The sequence below is a fragment of the Chiloscyllium plagiosum genome, unplaced genomic scaffold (genome assembly GCF_037043375.1).
Source record: "Chiloscyllium plagiosum isolate Xiang-an unplaced genomic scaffold, Cpla_swu_hap1 HiC_scaffold_24, whole genome shotgun sequence".
In the NCBI taxonomy this organism is placed as follows: Eukaryota; Metazoa; Chordata; class Chondrichthyes; order Orectolobiformes; family Hemiscylliidae; genus Chiloscyllium; species Chiloscyllium plagiosum.
The window spans coordinates 2,814,023-2,830,961 of record NW_028270162.1 but is presented as its reverse complement, the minus strand read 5'-3'; the positions used below and the strand labels follow the sequence as shown (position 1 = coordinate 2,830,961).

Here is a 16,939-nt window from a genome sequence, read left to right as displayed (position 1 = left end):
GCTAATGGTAAGATTCTTGGTAGCGTAGATGAGCAGAGAGATCTCAGTGTCCAGGTACACAGATCCCTGAAAGTTGCCACCCAGGTTGACAGGGTTGTTAAGGAGGCACATGGTGTGTTGGTGTTTATTGGGAGAGGGATTGAGTTTCAGAGCCATGAGGTCATGCTGCAGCTGTACAAGACACTGGTGCGGCCGCACCTGGAGTATTGTGTACAGTTCTGGTCACCGCATTATAGGAAGGATGTGGAAGCTTTGGAAAGGGTTCAGAGGAGATTTACTAAGATGTTGCCTGGTATGGAGGGAAGGTCTTACGAGGAAAGGCTGAGGGTCTTGAGGCTGTTTTCATTAGAGAGACGAAGGTTGAGAGGTGACTTAATCGACAGGATCAAGGATGTCTCCGAGAGGGTGCAGAATGTTCTCACGGGGGAGAGGGACCAGCAGGAGGTCATTGTCCACATTGGAACCAACGACATTGGAAGGGAAAAGGCTGAGACTCTGAAGGGAGATTACAGAGAGTTAGGCAGGAATTTAAAAAGGAGGTCCTCAAGGGTAGTAACATCTGGATTACTCCCAGTGCTACGAGCTAGTGAGGGCAGGAATAGGAGGATAGAGCAGATGAATGCATGGCTGAGGAGCTGGTGTATGGGAGAAGGATTCACATTTTTGGATCGTTGGAATCTCTTTTGAGGTTGAAGTGACCTGTACAACAAGGACGGATTGCACCTAAATTGGAAGGGGACTAATATACTGGCTGGGAAATTTGCTAGAACTGCTTGGGAGGATTTAAACTAGTAAGGTGGGGTGTGGGACCCAGGGAGATAGTGAGGAAAGAGGTCAATCTGAGACTGGTACAGTTGAGAACAGAAGAGAGTCAAACAGTCAGGGCAAGCAGGGACAAGGTAGGACTAATAAATTAAACTGCATTTATTTCAATGCAAGGGGCCTAACAGGGAAGGCAGATGAACTCAGGGCATGGTTAGGAACATGGGACTGGGATATCATAGCAATTACAGAAACATGGCTCAGGGATGGGCAGGACTGGCAACTTAATGTTCCAGGATACAAATGCTACAGGAAGGATAGAAAGGGAGGCAAGAGAGGAGGGGGAGTGGCATTTTTGATAAGGGATAGCATTACAGCTGTGCTGAGAGAGGATATTCCCAGAAATACATCCAGGGAAGTTATTTGGGTGGAACTGAGAAATAAGAAAGGGATGATCACCTTACTGGGATTGTATTATAGACCCCCCAATAGTCAGAGGGAAATTGAGAAACAAACTTGTAAGGAGATCTCAGCTATCTGTAAGAATAATAGGGTGGTTATGGCAGGGGATTTTAACTTTCCAAACATCGACTGGGACTGCCATAGTGTTAAGGGTTTAGTTGGAGAGGAATTTCTTAAGTGTGTACAAGACAATTTTCTGATTCAGGATGTGATGTACCTACTAGAGAAGGTGCAAAACTTGACCTACTCTTGGGAAATAAGGCAGGGCAGGAAAGATTTACAAGGATGTTGCCAGGGTTGGAGGGTTTGAGCTACAGGGAGAGGCTGAACAGGCTGGGGCTGTTTTCCCTGGAGCGTTGGAGGCTGAGGGGTGACCTGATAGAGGTTTACAAAATTATGAGGGGCATGGATAGGGTAAATAGACAAAGTCTTTTCCCTGGGATCGGGGAGTCCAGAGCTAGAGGGTATAGGTTTAGGGTGAGAGGGGAAAGATATAAAAGAAACCTAAGGGGCAACTTTTTCACACAGAGGGTGGTATGTGTATGGAATGAGCTGCCAGAGGGTGTGGTGGAAGCTGGTACAATTGCAACATTTAAGAGGCATTTGGATGGGTACATGAATAGGAAGGGTTTGGAGGGATATGGGCCGGGTGCTGGCAGGTGGGACTAGATTGGGTTGGGATATCTGGTCAGCATGGACGGGTTGGACCGAAGGGTCTGTTTCCATGCTGCACATCTCTATGACTCTAAGATGATCAGAGGGTTAGGATTTGGATATGCCGGTGTCGGACTGGGGTGGACAAAGTTAAAAAAAATCACACAACACCAGGTTATAGTCCTAGAGGTTTAATTGGAAGCACTAGCTTTCGGAGCGACGCTGCTTCATCAGGTGGTTGTTTCTCAGGTGGACAGTGAGAGCCCTTTTCCTCGGACAGTGAAGGCTAACACGAGGGGACATAGCTTTAAATTGAGGGGTGACAGACTTAGGACAGATATCAGGGGTAGTTTCTTTACTCAGAGTAGTAGGGGCATGGAACTGCCTGTCTGCAACAGTAGTAGACTCGTCGACCTTAAGGGCATTTAAATGGACATTGGACATAGGACATACATATGGGTAATAATGGAATGGTGTAGGTTAGATGGGCATCAGATTCATTTCACAGGTCAGTGTGACATCGAGGGCTGAAGGGCCTGTACTGCACTGTAACGTTCGAAGTTCTAGGTGTAATACTCTGCCTTTCCAATTGAAGTGGATAACTTCACACTTCTCGACATCATACTACATCTGCTTTGGATTTGTCTGCTCACTCAACTGGTCTTAACTGCCTTACAGCATCTAATCCTCCTCACCTGGAGTAAATTTCCCAATATTACACTCGATCCCCTGCCCCAACTGTAGGTCCTGAATTTGCATGGAGCCCAGCACAGATCCCCATGGGGCTTACCCAAGGAGCAGAGATTATTTCAGCACGAACAGGTCATTGCAAATTCCAAACCCCTTCTGGTTTTAGTATAACAGGGAAGGCTGAAGAAAGCTCAGAAAGTACAGAAAGGCTTTCATTTAAGTAGCACCTTGCTTCACATCTGGAAGCATATTATATCCAGTGATGTGTAGTCATTGTTGTAATGTTGGATTGGAAGCAAGGTCCCATAAAGAGCAATGTGATTGTGGGCAGACCCTCGGGATTTTGCTGATTCAGGACTGAACATGGACTCAAAATTGAGTCCAACAGGTTCAGAGCTGAACCCTACCCTCCGTTCTGACTAAAGATCATCTCCCCGCCCCACCCTGATGTCTGTGTCTTGCCTCAGAAACATGAACCCTGCTGGAAATCACTCTCCCTTTTAAATGAGAAACCATGAACCACACCACAGGAAACAGTCAGGGGATGGGCTAAAGACTTCTATCACAACAGGGAACGTTTCCTATTCCTCACATCATCCCACAAGGAAAATGGAGAAGAATGTCAGAGGATGAGGAAGGTCAGGAAAACGGGAATGGCTCCAGTGAAAGGGCAGGCAGGGGGCTATGGGCTGGATGCCTTTCCTGGGATTTTGATGAACCGCAGAGCTGCCCCACCAGGTTCATCATCGTGGGATTGGACTGTGCCTTCGAGCAGCTTTCTGACAGAGAAAGAGTGAGAGAGAGAGTGGTGTTGAATTTGACAAAGCCATATTTACCATTTTCAATTACATTGCAACAATTCTCACCTTTCTGAGCAGCAAGATGAGCATTAACACATACTGAATGGTATAAACCTTCCTGGGGAACATGGAAGTGGGAGAGAAATACCAGAGGGTCACCTCTCTTTTAATACAATCACCTTCAACACAGGGCATTGCAGGCTGGCCAGAACTTTTATTACCCGTCCCTAGTTGCCCCTTGAGAAGGTGGGGGTGAGCTGCCTTCTTGACCCACTGCAATCCATGTGCTGTGGGTAGACCCACAATGCCCTGAGGGAGGGAATTCCAGGATTCTGACCCAGTGTGTAAATGAATCAGTGTGTGTGAACATGTCTGTGTGTGTGAGAGAGTGAGTGAGTGAGTGAGAGTGTGTGTGCACATGAGTGGGTGACTGTGTGTGGGTGAGTGAATATGTGTATGAGAGTGTGTGTGTGTGAGCGAGTGCGAGCACGTGTGAGTGGTGTGAGTGTGTGTGAGTGTGAATGGGTAAGCGACTGTGTGTGTGAGAGCATGTGTGTGGGAGCATATGTGAGTGCATGTGTGAGAGTGTGAGGGAGTGTATATGTGAGTGAGTGTGTAAGTGTGTGTGAGAGCATGTGCATGTGAATGTGAGAGTGAGTGTGTGAATGTGTATGAGAGTGTGTGAGTGAGTGTGTATGAGAGTGAGTGTGTATGAGAGTGAGTGTGTATGAGAGTGAGTATGGGTGAGTGTGTGAGTGAGAGTGAGTGTGTGTATGGGTGAGTGAGTGTGTGAGACAGAGAGAAAGAGAGAGAGAGAGAGTGTGAATGTGTGTGTGTGAGAGAGTCAGTATGAATGGGTATGTGAGTGAGTGTGTGTGTATGGGTGACTGAGTGAGTGAGAGTGAGTGAGTGAGTGAGTGAGTGAGTGAGTGAGTATGTGTGTGTGTGTGAGTCAGTATGAATGGGTATGTGAGTGAGAGTGTGAGTGAGTGTGAGAGTGTGTGAGAGTCTGAGTGAGTGTGAGTGTGAGTGTGAGTGTGAGTGTGAGTGTGAGTGAGAGAGTGAGAGAGTGAGAGAGTGTGAGAGTGTGAGTGAGTGAGTGTGTGAGTGAGTGAGTGTGTGAGTGAGTGTGAGTGAGTGTGAGTGAGTGTGAGAGTGAGAGTGAGAGTGTGAGTGTGAGTGTGAGTGTGAGTGTGAGTGTGAGAGTAACTGTGCGAGGTTCAGTTTGCTGGGGCTCCCTGGTGATGCTTGTGATAAATCCAGTGCCGTGGCTCTGACAAGCCCAAGTTAAAATTAATTAAATCTCTTCAACAACTCTTCCATAAATTTCCAAAAATAGACAAAACACGCTCCAGTGCGATGCCACAATGTAAAAAACTCACTTCTCAAAATCCAATCTCACCAATTATAGCACGTTAATTACAGGGCACAGGACCCACACACTAACAGTTAGAATCTCCCTCATAATCATAGTATCGAATTGGCAAGGGAACAGCTGGCCCCACCCAGACAGATCAGGCTTTGACTTGTCCCAGTTCCTTCCCATTTCCATTGTCCAGAGTGAGAATAGCCAGCAGCAGTTATCCAGGGCCCAGCATTGGGATCAGAATCAGCTCCCTCACTGTCACACACTGGGCGGTTTGAATTACTCTTTCCACCAGCCCGTACTTCGATCCGAAATCTCGCTGCTCCTTCACAGCTCTGGGCTTCTCACTGCCTAGAATAAGGCCAATCAGCCCATCGTGCCTATCCCAGCTCTTTACACAAACATTGTTAGTGAGTTTTGAGAAACTTTGTAGCTCAGGTTAAGGTTCTGGATGTAGGTTTGCTCGCTGAGCTGGAAGGTTCATTTTCAGACGTTTCGTCACCATACTAGGTAACATCATCAGTGAGCCTCCAAAGAAAGCACTACATTGGACAAACAGGCAGAAAGCTAGCTACCAGGACACATGAACACCAACTAGCCTCAAAAAGACATGACCCTCTCTCACTAGTATCCTCACATACAGATGAGGAAGGACACCACTTCGACTGGGACAATACACCCATCTTAGGACAAGCCAAACAAAGCCATGCACGAGAATTCCTAGAAGTATAGCATTCCAACAGGAACTCTATCAACAAACACATTGACTTGGATCCCATTTACCAGCCTCTGAGAAAAAGAACAGAAAATGACATTGTCATAGGGAATGATGTCCCACAGGAAATGACATCACCACCCCAAGGAAACCCAAACACAAATAAAAAGCAGGCCATGCCACCAGTGCTTCATCCAGAGGCTCACTGATGATGTTACCTCGTATGGTGATGAAACATCTGAAAAGGAACCTTCCAGCTCAGCAAGCAAACCTACATCCACAAACATCATTCCTTTGTGCCAATCTCCTAATTTCTCCTCATCTCCCTGCACACCATTTCTATTTAAATAACCATCCAATACCCTCTTGAGTACCTCAATGGAACCTGCCTCCCCCATATTTCCAGGCTGTGCATTCCTCAGTCGAAGCACTCACTGGGTGTCAACATTTTTTCTCACATCACTCTTCTTCTATTTGCAGATCAGTTGAAATCTGTGCCCTCTCTCCTTGTTCCTTTTCCAAGAGGAAACAACTTCTCCCTCCCTCTCCTCTGTCCAGTCCTGCTCATGACCTCCATCCAATCTTCTGTCCAGAGAGAACAGTGCTAGCTTCTCCAACCGCTCCTCATTGCTGAGGTTTCTCATCCCTGGATCCATTCCTGTCAATTGGTTCAGCTTCACCACTCAGAGGATTCTTGAATGGCTCTTTCTCAGATTTGTAATGAACTCTCCTGCACTGAGCCATATCTGCCCGAACTCCACCCTCAATTTATCACTGAGTGATGCTGACTCTGACTGGATAGATTCCAGGAGATATAATCACATGCTCTCCAGTGATTGGCCCTCAATCATGTCCATCTCATAGTGCTCTGCCTTCATTCACCAATAGGAAAGTGAGGAGAATCTGAGACTCTCTGATTGGATGGTTTTTAATTCATCAAGGAGTCTTGCTTTATGTTCCTTTCATGGGATGTTGTTGCTGGGCAGGGTCAGCATCTGTTGGCCATCCTCATCTGCCCTTTGAACTCAGTGTCCTTCTCGGGCCATTTCAGAGGACAGTTAAGAGTCAACCCCATGGCTGTGGGTCTGGGGTCTCTTGTGGGCCAGACTGGGTAAGGATGGCAGTTCCCTTCCCAAAAGGACATTCATTTATCAGAGAGGTATTTACAAGGATCAGTTGTAGTTATTGTAGGTCACCATCAATGCAACTAATTTGTTTGGTAGTAGTTTGGCTTTCTGGATACAGAATTGGCTGGCCCATAGAATACAGAGGGTGATAGTAAATTGAAAGTATTCAGCCTAGAGCTCAGTGACTGGTGGTGTTATGCAGTGATCTGCTCTGGGACCTCTGCTCTTTGTGATTTTTATAAATTATTTGGATGAAGAAGTGGAGGGGGGTGGGGGGGGGGGTCAGGAAGTTTGCTGATGACACGAAGGTTGGTGGAGTGGTAGATAGTGTGGAGGGCTGTTGTAGGATGCAATGGGATACTGACAGGATGCAGAACTGGGCTGATAAGTGGCAGATGGAGTTCAACCTGGAGAAGTGTGAAGTGATTCACTTTGGGAGGTCGAATTTGAATGCCGAATACAGGGTTAAAGGCAGGATTCTTGACAGTGTGGAGGAACAGAAGGATCTTGGGGCCCATGTCCATAGATCCCTCAGAGTTATCACCCAAGTTGATAGGATTGTCAAGAAGGTATATGATGTGTTGGCTTTCATTAGAAGGGGGATTGCGTTTTAAGAGCCATGAGGTTCTGCTGCAGCTCTATAGAGCCCTGGTTAGACCAAGCTTGTAATATTGTATTTGGTTCTGATCACCTCATTATGGAAGGATGTAGAAGCTTTAGAGAGGGTGCAGAGGAAATATCCAAGATGCTGCCACGATTGGAGGGCAGGTCTTGTGAAGAAAGGTTTGAGGGAGTTAGGACTTTTCTCATTGGAGCGAAGAAGGATGAGGGATGACTTAAGAGGTGTACAAGATGATGAGGCATGGATAGACTGGATAGCCAGAGACGTTTTCTCAGGATGGAAATGCGTATCATGGAGGGGGACATACTTTTAAGGTGATTGGAGGTAGGTTATGGGGAGATGTCAGAGGTAGGTTCTTTACACAGCGGTGAGTGAGTGAAATGCAGTGGTAGTAGAGTCAGATACATTCGGGACATTCAAGCGACTCTTGGATAGGCGCATGGAAGATAGTACAATGAAGGGTACGTGGGTTAGTGTGATCTTAGAGAAGGATAAAAGGTCATCACAACATCGAGGGCTATGGGGTCTGTAGTGCTCTATGTTCTAATTTTTTAATATCCAGTAGTACTCTTACACACAACTGAGCAGTTTCTTTTCCCATCACTAGGTCACCTGTAAAACCAAAAGAGCTGCAGATGTTGTAAATCAGAAACAAAAACAGAAATTGCTGGAAAAGCTCAGCAGGTCTGGCAGCATCTGTAGAGAGAAATCAGAGTTAACCCGACCTGCTGAGCTTTTCCAGTAATTTCTGTTTTTGTCACTAAATCACCTGTAGTTTTTTTTATCATCTAATAACCACCCCCAGGAAATAACCCGTGTTTTCCAACTGATTAAGTTACATGCAAAGCCCGCGAAAGGGAACATTCCAGATGTTTAATATTTAAAGGTAAACTTGAGCAGGCCCCCACAGACATGGCCCTGAGAGTCCGAATCCAGGGACATTACCATGAAGTTGCCCCAGCATTACAATGCAAAAACAGCAACATGCAAACACACAACAGCACAGATTTTAAAAACAGCTGATGGTGCTCCTAGCCTGGAGTCTCCTGGAGATTAATCTATAAAGTCCTGCAGATTCTCAGGCCAACCCATGGAATCAGCGACCTTTCTAAACTACTGTTCCTACTTAGACTACTCAGTGAGGTTGGTTAACTCAGTCAGTTGGAATGGCTGAGTTACAAGGCAGTGTAATACTAAGAGGGTGGTTTCAAATCCCATACTGGCTGAGATTACCAGTTCTCAATCTCTCGCCTTGCCTGAGGTGTGGTGACCCTCAGGTTAAACAGTCTCCATGTGTTGAGGGAGTTGGATAATGCTGACTTGACCATTTCCTTTCTGAGCCATTGAACAGTGTGTCATCAGCAAACAGAGAAACAAGACCCTGCTGTTTCATTCCAAATCCTGCAGCAATCTAACAAAATACTGAGGTCCCAGCACAGAGTACAGGACTACCATATGGTGGATTTTCCCAAAGTATTCTGCTCACATCTGCAGTTATATCTGACACCCAGGTTATGACACACAGTCAGGTTTGAGACACAAGCTGTCCTTGGTAGTTCGGTCTCACTTCTCTTCATTAGCCGTCCACACAGCACTCACAAACATCAGGCGGCTGGTGCCTCAGGGAAAGGACCACACAGTCCCCTTGGTCTACGTGACTCCAGTCCGGACAGGAATGTGAACAAGTTAGTCAGGCACCAGTGATATTGGGAATGAATATCTGCCTCACCGATGTTGCTCAGACTCTGAGAATTCAGTTTAAAAATTGCAAGCAGTTGTGATTGTAAGCTGAGAAAGGAAGTTAAATTTTAAAATCCTATCAAAACATTTTTCACTAAAGCACTTTGCCCAGAATGTCTTATCAAAACATTAATTCAAAATATTAATGTCTCCAGCTATAAAACCGAACCATTATAGTAACTGTGATTGTGTATTTTTCACAGTGTTTTTGTGAAATGTCTGACTGGGAACACAGAGAGGAATCCGGCTGCAGTCCCGGAAATACTTGGGAACATCTAACAACATCACCTTATTCTGAACAACGAACATCACTGGGTTCAATTTGAGGCAACTTTGTTCTCAGTTCTTATAGCACACTTCTCTTCACCTGTTCAAAACTGCACATCTCCGGGATGTGAGAAAGCAGTGACACTGAGAGCAATCAGCTCAGTGAACCCAGAGTAGGAGAGATACACACCCACTGAAAACTGGATCGACTCTGTAACCGAGGGCAACACGGATGTGCAGGACAGCAGTCTGATCTGTCCCAAATTAATCAAAACAAACGAGAGGTGATCCACAGGCTGCTTTTAGGTGATTGAAGAGTCAGCATTCATAGGTACAGAGACAAGAAACAATACACATATAAGGGACACAGAGCACTGACCCTATGACAGTGCGGCACTCCCTCAGCACTGACCCTATGACAGAGCCTGCTCCCTCAGCACTGACCTTCTGACAGTGCGGCACTCCGTCACTACTGATCCTCCGACAGTGCGGCTCTCTCTCAGCACTGCCCCTCCGACAGTGCAGCACTCCCTCAGCACTGACCCTCCGACAGTGCACACTCCCTCAGCACTGACCCTCCGATAGTGCGGCACTCCCTCAGCACTGACCCTCCGACAGTGCAGCACTCCCTCAGCACTGACCCTCTGACAGTGCGGCACTCCCTCAGTACTAACCCTCCGACAGTGCGGCCCTCCCTCAGTAGTGACCCTCTGACAGTGCGGCACTCCCTCAGTAGTACGGGTGTGTTTGAGGGTGAGTAACAGGGTTGGGGCAAAGGGAGTGTGCTATTCACTGTGATGTTTGCACCGTCTTCATGGTTTCGGTGTTTTTTTGCGAGTACCCCATTCTGAACCGTGTAACCTGTTACCACGACGTGTTGTGCCCTGTGATAATGTCTCTTTATTGGTCTGTCCGTGTTGTATAAAGTGGAAACTAGTAGGGCAGGAGGAGGCCATTCAGCGTGTGTGCCTGTGCTGGCCCTGGCTGTATGGGCTGATCCCGTACTCCCCTGCACCCTGCCCCGTCCTGTCATTGCTCACGTCCTAACTGTGAGAATTGTTCCTGTTCCCCTTCGCTGCTCTTCCTGTTCCAGCCAGTACCTGGCAGAGATCGGGCATCTCACCACCTCCAGCTTGGGAGTCCTTGCTTCGAGCAGCTGTAATCACCAGGGGATGGACTGTGGGTGGAACTGTTGCTGATGTGGAGATGACAGGACAGGGTGATGTCCAGAGCTCTGTGGGCAGTATGGTTCATTCTCACCTTGTCCTGACAGTGACAGACAGACAGATTCACTGTGGGTCCCAGCCACAATCACTGGGCCAACCTGGTGACTGCTGTACACACCCTGGAAGCAGTGAGGGTGAGCTGGAGAGATTCAGGGTGCTCTCTCCTGCCCTTATACTGAGGCTGGTTGTGAACACAGGTCTGTGTCTGTCCTGAAGCAGAGATCTCCACCCAGTCATCTCCCCTCCCAGCCACCCCCCACCTCCTGAATTCAGCCCCAGTCTCCCCATCACCAGCCTGCCTTCCTGAGACACTCTGATATTCCAGATGTCCCTGATTACTCTGAGCACCACCCGTTGAGATCCCAGCAGGAACACCGAGAGCAACCGGAGCTCAGTTTCCCAAAGCCCAGCAACGTACAGCCCGTCTTGGTGAAAGTGCGTGTGGGAGTATCCAGCTGAGGGGAATGACATCTCCTGCAGGAATGTCCACCACTGGCTCCTGTTCCATCCTGCCCCACAACTGACCCTAACTCCAGGCTCACCATACCCTCACCACCTACCCCCCCGAGGGGCTGTTTCTACAGGACATCCCCCCCCCCTCCCCCTGAACATAAGGAAGCAGCATGGCCAGGGACACAGAGGGAGGGGGGGGGGAGGGGGAGGGGGAGGGGGAGGGGGAGGGGGACAGGGAGGGGAGAGGGAGGGACACAGAGGGAGGGGGAGAGGGAGGGACACAGAGGGAGGGGGAGAGGGAGGGGGAGAGGGAGGGACACAGAGGGAGGGGGAGAGGGAGGGACACAGAGGGAGGGGAGAGGGAGGGACACAGAGGGAGGGGAGAGGGAGGGACACAGAGGGAGGGGAGAGGGAAGGACACAGAGGGAGGGACACAGAGGGAGGGGAGAGGGAGGGGGAGAGGGAGGGACACAGAGGAGGGGAGAGGGAGGGGGAGAGGGAGGGACACAGAGGGAGGGGAGAGGGAGGGACACAGAGGGAGTGGAGAGGGAGGGGGAGAGGGAGGGACACAGAGGGAGGGGAGAGGGAGGGACACAGAGGGAGGGGAGAGGGAGGGGGGAGATGGAGGGGGAGAGGGAGGGGGAGAGGGAGGGACACAGAGGGAGGGACACAGAGGGAGGGGAGAGGGAGGGGGAGATGGAGGGGAGAGGGAGGGGGAGAGGGAGGGACACAGAGGGAGGGACACAAAGGGAGGGACACAGCGGGAGGGGAGAGGGAGGGACACAGAGGGAGGGGAGAGGAGGGACACAGAGGGAGGGAGAGGGAGGGGAGAGGGAGGGGGAGAGGGAGGGACACAGAGGGAGGGACACAAAGGGAGGGACACAGCGGGAGGGGAAAGGGAGGGACACAGAGGGAGGGACACAGAGGGAGGGGAGAGGGAGGGACACAGAGGGAGGGACACAGAGGGAGGGACACAGAGGGAGGGGAGAGGGAGGGACACAGAGGGAGGGACACAGAGGGAGGGGAGAGGGAGGGACACAGAGGGAGGGACACAGAGGGAGGGGGAAGGACACAGAGGGAGGGACACAGAGGGAGGGGGAGAGGGAGGGGAGAGGGAGGGACACAGAGGGAGGGGAGAGGGAGGGGGAGGGACACAGAGGGAGGGACACAGAGGGAGGGAGAGGGAGGGGACACAGAGGGACAGAGAGGGGGAGAGTGAGGAGGAGAGGGAGAGACACAGAGGGGGAGAGGGAGGGACACAGAGGGGGAGAGGGAGGGGGAGAGGGAGGGGAGAGGGAGGGACACAGAGGGGGAGAGGGAAGGGGAGAGGGAGGGAGAGAGGGAGGGAGAGAGGGAGGGACACAGAGGGGGAGAGGGAGGGGGAGAGTGAGGAGGAGAGGGAGGGAGAGAGGGAGGGACACAGAGGGAGGGACACAGAGGGGGAGAGGGAGGAGGAGAGGGAGGAGGAGAGGGAGAGACACAGAGGGGGAGTGGGAGGGGGAGAGGGTGGGACACAGAGGGGGAGAGGGAGGGACACAGAGGGAGACAGGGAGGGGGAGAGGGAGGGGAGAGGGAGGGACACAGGGGGGAGAGAGAGGGGGAGAGGGACGGGGAGAGGGAGGGACACAGAGGGGGAGAGTGAGGAGGAGAGGGACGGACACAGAGGGGGAGAGGGAAGGGGAGAGGGAGAGAGAGAGGGAGGGACACAGAGGGAGGGACACAGAGGGGAGAGGGAGGAGGAGAGGGAGGGGCACAGAGGAAGACAGTGAGGAGGAGAGGGAGAGACACAGAGGGGGAGAGGGAGGGGGAGAGGGAGGAGGAGAGGGAGAGACACAGAGGGGGAGAGGGAGGGGGAGAGGGAGAGACACAGAGGGGGAGAGGGAGGGGCGAGGGAGGGACACAGAGGGGGAGTGGGAGGGGGAGGGGGAGAGGGAGAGGGAGGGGGAGAGGGGGGGGAGAGGGAGAGACACAGAGGGAGAGGGCGGGGGAGAGGGAGAGACACAGAGGGAGAGAGGGAGAGGGAGGGGGAGAGGAGAGACACAGAGGGAGAGAGGGAGGGACACAGAGGGGGAGAGGAGAGGGAGAGACACAGAGGGAGAGAGGGAGAGGGAGGGACACGGGGGGAGAGGGAGAGGGAGGGGGAGAGGGGGAGACACAGAGGGAGAGAGGGAGGGGACAGAGGGGGAGAGGGAGAGACACAGAGGGAGAGAGGGAGGGGGAGAGGGAGGGGGAGTGGGGGGAGAAGGAGGGGGAGTGGGGCGAGAGAGGGAGGGGGGAGTGGGAGAGACACAGAGGGGGAGGGGGAGAGGGAGTGGGAGGGACACAGAGGGGGAGAGGGAGGGGAGAGGGAGGGAGAGAGGGAGGGGGAGAGCGAGGGACACAGAAGGGGAGGGGGAAGGGAGGGGGAGGGACACAGAGGGAGGGACACAGAGGGAGGGGAGAGGGAGGGGAGAGGGAGGGGATACAGAGGGACAGAGAGGGGAGAGTGAGGAGGAGAGGGAGAGACACAGAGGGGGAGAGGGAGGGGAGAGGGAGAGACACAGAGGGAGAGAGGGAGGACACAGAGGGGGAGAGGGAAGGGGAGAGGGAGGGAGAGAGGGAGGGAGAGAGGGAGGGACACAGAGGGGAAGAGAAAGGGGGAGAGGGATGGAGAGAGGGAGGGGGAGAGTGAGGGACACAGAAGGGGATGGGGAAGGGAGGGGGAGGGACACAGAGGGAGGGACACAGAGGGAGGGGGAGAGGAGGGGAGAGGGAGGGACACAGAGGGAGGGGAGAGGGAGGGGAGGGACACAGAGGGAGGGACACAGAGGGAGGGGAGAGGGAGGACACAGAGGGAGGGGAGAGGGAGGGGGAGAGGGAGGGGAGAGGGAGGGATACAGAGGGACAGAGAGGGGGAGAGTGAGGAGGAGAGGGAGAGACACAGAGGGGGAGAGGGAGGGGAGAGGGAGAGACACAGAGGGAGAGAGGGAGGACACAGAGGGGGAGAGGGAGGGGAGAGGGAGGGGAGAGGGAGGGACACAGATGGGGAGAGGGAAGGGGAGAGGAGGGAGAGAGGGAGGAGAGAGGGAGGGACACAGAGGGGGAGAGGAGGGGGAGAGGGAGGGAGAGAGGGAGGGGGAGAGTGAGGGACACAGAAGGGGAGGGGGAAGGGAGGGGGAGGGACACAGAGGGAGGGACACAGAGGGAGGGGAGAGGGAGGGGGAGAGGGAGGGGGAGAGGGAGGGGAGAGGGAGGGACACAGATGGGGAGAGGGAAGGGGAGAGGGAGGGAGAGAGGGAGGGAGAGAGGGAGGGACACAGAGGGGGAGAGGGAGGGGGAGAGGGATGGAGAGAGGGAGGGGGAGAGTGAGGGACACAGAAGGGGATGGGGAAGGGAGGGGGAGGGACACAGAGGGAGGGACACAGAGGGAGGGGAGAGGGAGGGGAGAGGGAGGGACACAGAGGGAGGGGAGAGGGAGGGGGAGGGACACAGAGGGAGGGACACAGAGGGAGGGGAGAGGGAGGGACACAGAGGGAGGGGAGAGGGAGGGGGAGAGGGAGGGGAGAGGGAGGGATACAGAGGGACAGAGAGGGGGAGAGTGAGGAGGAGAGGGAGAGACACAGAGGGGGAGAGGGAGGGGAGAGGGAGAGACACAGAGGGAGAGAGGGAGGGACACAGAGGGGGAGAGGGAGGGGAGAGGGAAGGGGAGAGGGAGGGAGAGAGGGAGGGAGAGAGGGAGGGACACAGAGGGGGAGAGGGAGGGGGAGAGGGAGGGAGAGAGGAGGGGGAGAGTGAGGGACACAGAAGGGGAGGGGGAAGGGAGGGGGAGGGACACAGAGGGAGGGACACAGAGGGAGGGGAGAGGGAGGGACACAGAGGGAGGGAGAGGGAGGGGGAGAGGGAGGGGAGAGGGAGGGATACAGAGGGACAGAGAGGGGAGAGTGAGGAGGAGAGGGAGAGACACAGAGGGGGAGAGGGAGGGGAGAGGGAGAGACACAGAGGAGAGAGGGAGGGACACAGAGGGGGAGAGGGAGGGGAGAGGGAGGGGGAGAGGGAGGGGAGAGGGAGGGACACAGATGGGGAGAGGGAAGGGGAGAGGGAGGGAGAGAGGGAGGGAGAGAGGGAGGGACACAGAGGGGGATAGGGAGGGGGAGAGGGATGGAGAGAGGGAGGGGGAGAGTGAGGGACACAGAAGGGGATGGGGAAGGGAGGGGGGAGGTTCACAGAGGGAGGGACACAGAGGGAGGGGGAGAGGGAGGGGAGAGGGAGGGACACAGAGGGTGGGGAGAGGGAGGGGGAGGGACACAGAGGGAGGGACACAGAGGGAGGGGAGAGGGAGGGACACAGAGGGAGGGGAGAGGGAGGGGGAGAGGGAGGGGAGAGGGAGGGATACAGAGGGACAGAGAGGGGAGAGTGAGGAGGAGAGGGAGAGACACAGAGGGGGAGAGGGAGGGAGAGGGAGAGACACAGAGGAGAGAGGGAGGGACACAGAGGGGGAGAGGGAGGGGAGAGGGAGGGACACAGATGGGAGAGGGAAGGGGAGAGGGAGGGAGAGAGGGAGGGACACAGAGGGAGGGACACAGAGGGGAAGAGGGAGGAGGAGAGGGAGGAGGAGAGGGAGAGACACAGAGGGGGAGTGGGAGGGGGAGAGGGTGGGACACAGAGGGGGAGAGGGAGGGACACAGAGGGAGACAGGGATGGGAGAGGGAGGGGAGAGGGAGGGACACGGGGGAGAGAGAGGGGGAGAGGGACGGGGAGAGAGAGGGGGAGAGGGACGGGAGAGGGAGGGGGAGAGGGAGGGACACAGAGGGGGAGAGTGAGGAGGAGAGGGACGGACACAGAGGGGGAGAGGGAAGGGGAGAGGGAGAGAGAGAGGGAGGGACACAGAGGGAGGGACACAGAGGGAGGGACACAGAGGGGGAGAGGGAGGAGGAGAGGGAGGGGCACAGAGGAAGACAGGAGGAGGAGAGGGAGAGACACAGAAGGGGAGAGGGAGGGGGAGAGGGAGGAGGAGAGGGAGAGACACAGAGGGGGAGAGGGAGGGGGAGAGGGAGGGACACAGAGGGGGAGTGGGAGGGGGAGGGGGAGAGGGAGGGGGAGAGGAGAGACACAGAGGGGAGAGGGAGGGGCGAGGGAGGGACACAGAGGGGGAGTGGGAGGGGGAGGGGGAGAGGGAGGGACACAGAGGGGAGGGACACAAAGGGAGGGACACAGCGGGAGGGGAGAGGGAGGGACACAGTGGGAGGGGAGAGGGAGGGACACAGAGGGAGGGGAGAGGGAGGGGGAGAGGGAGGGGGAGAGGGAGGGACACAGAGGGAGGGACACAAAGGGAGGGACACAGAGGGAGGGGAGAGGGAGGGACACAGAGGGAGGGACACAGAGGGAGGGAGAGGGAGGGACACAGAGGGAGGGACACAGAGGGAGGGACACAGAGGGAGGGGAGAGGGAGGGACACAGAGGGAGGGACACAGAGGGAGGGACACAGAGGGAGGGGAGAGGGAGGGACACAGAGGGAGGGACACAGAGGAGGGGAGAGGGAGGGACACAGAGGGAGAGGGACACAGAGGGAGGGGGAGAGGGAGGGGGAGGGACACAGAGGGAGGGAGACACAGAGGGGAAGGGGGAGAGGGAGGGGAGAGGGAGGGGGAGGGACACAGAGGGAGGGACACAGAGGGAGGGGAGAGGGAGGGACACAGAGGGAGGGGAGAGGGAGGGGGAGAGGGAGGGATACAGAGGGACAGAGAGGGGGAGAGTGAGGAGGAGAGGGAGAGACACAGAGGGGGAGAGGGAGGGACACAGAGGGGGAGAGGGAGGGGAGAGGGAGGGGAGAGGGAGGGACACAGAGGGGGAGAGGGAAGGGGAGAGGGAGGGGGAGAGGGAAGGGGAGAGGGAGGGACACAGAGGGGGAGAGGGAGGGAGGAGAGTGAGGAGGAGAGGGAGGGAGAGAGGGAGGGACGGAGAGGGAGGGAGAGAGGGAGGGACACAGAGGGAGGGACACAGAGGGGAGAGGGGAGAGGGAGGAGGAGAGGGAGGAGGAGAGGGAGAGACACAGAGGGGGAGTGGGAGGGGGAGAGGG

At 54.4% G+C, this 16,939-nt stretch overlaps 1 protein-coding gene across 1 annotated transcript in view; it reads left to right on the top strand.

Annotated features, from left to right (window-relative positions):
• Positions 1-3,187: 3,187 nt before the first annotated feature.
• The window catches only part of LOC122551100 (RIMS-binding protein 2-like), a 188,561-nt gene continuing 174,809 nt past the window's right edge, over positions 3,188-16,939 (top strand). Inside the window, exon 1 of the mRNA XM_087999789.1 lies at positions 3,188-3,361. Coding sequence (XP_087855915.1) covers positions 3,188-3,361 — 174 coding nt within the window. The remainder of the gene's footprint in view (positions 3,362-16,939) is intronic.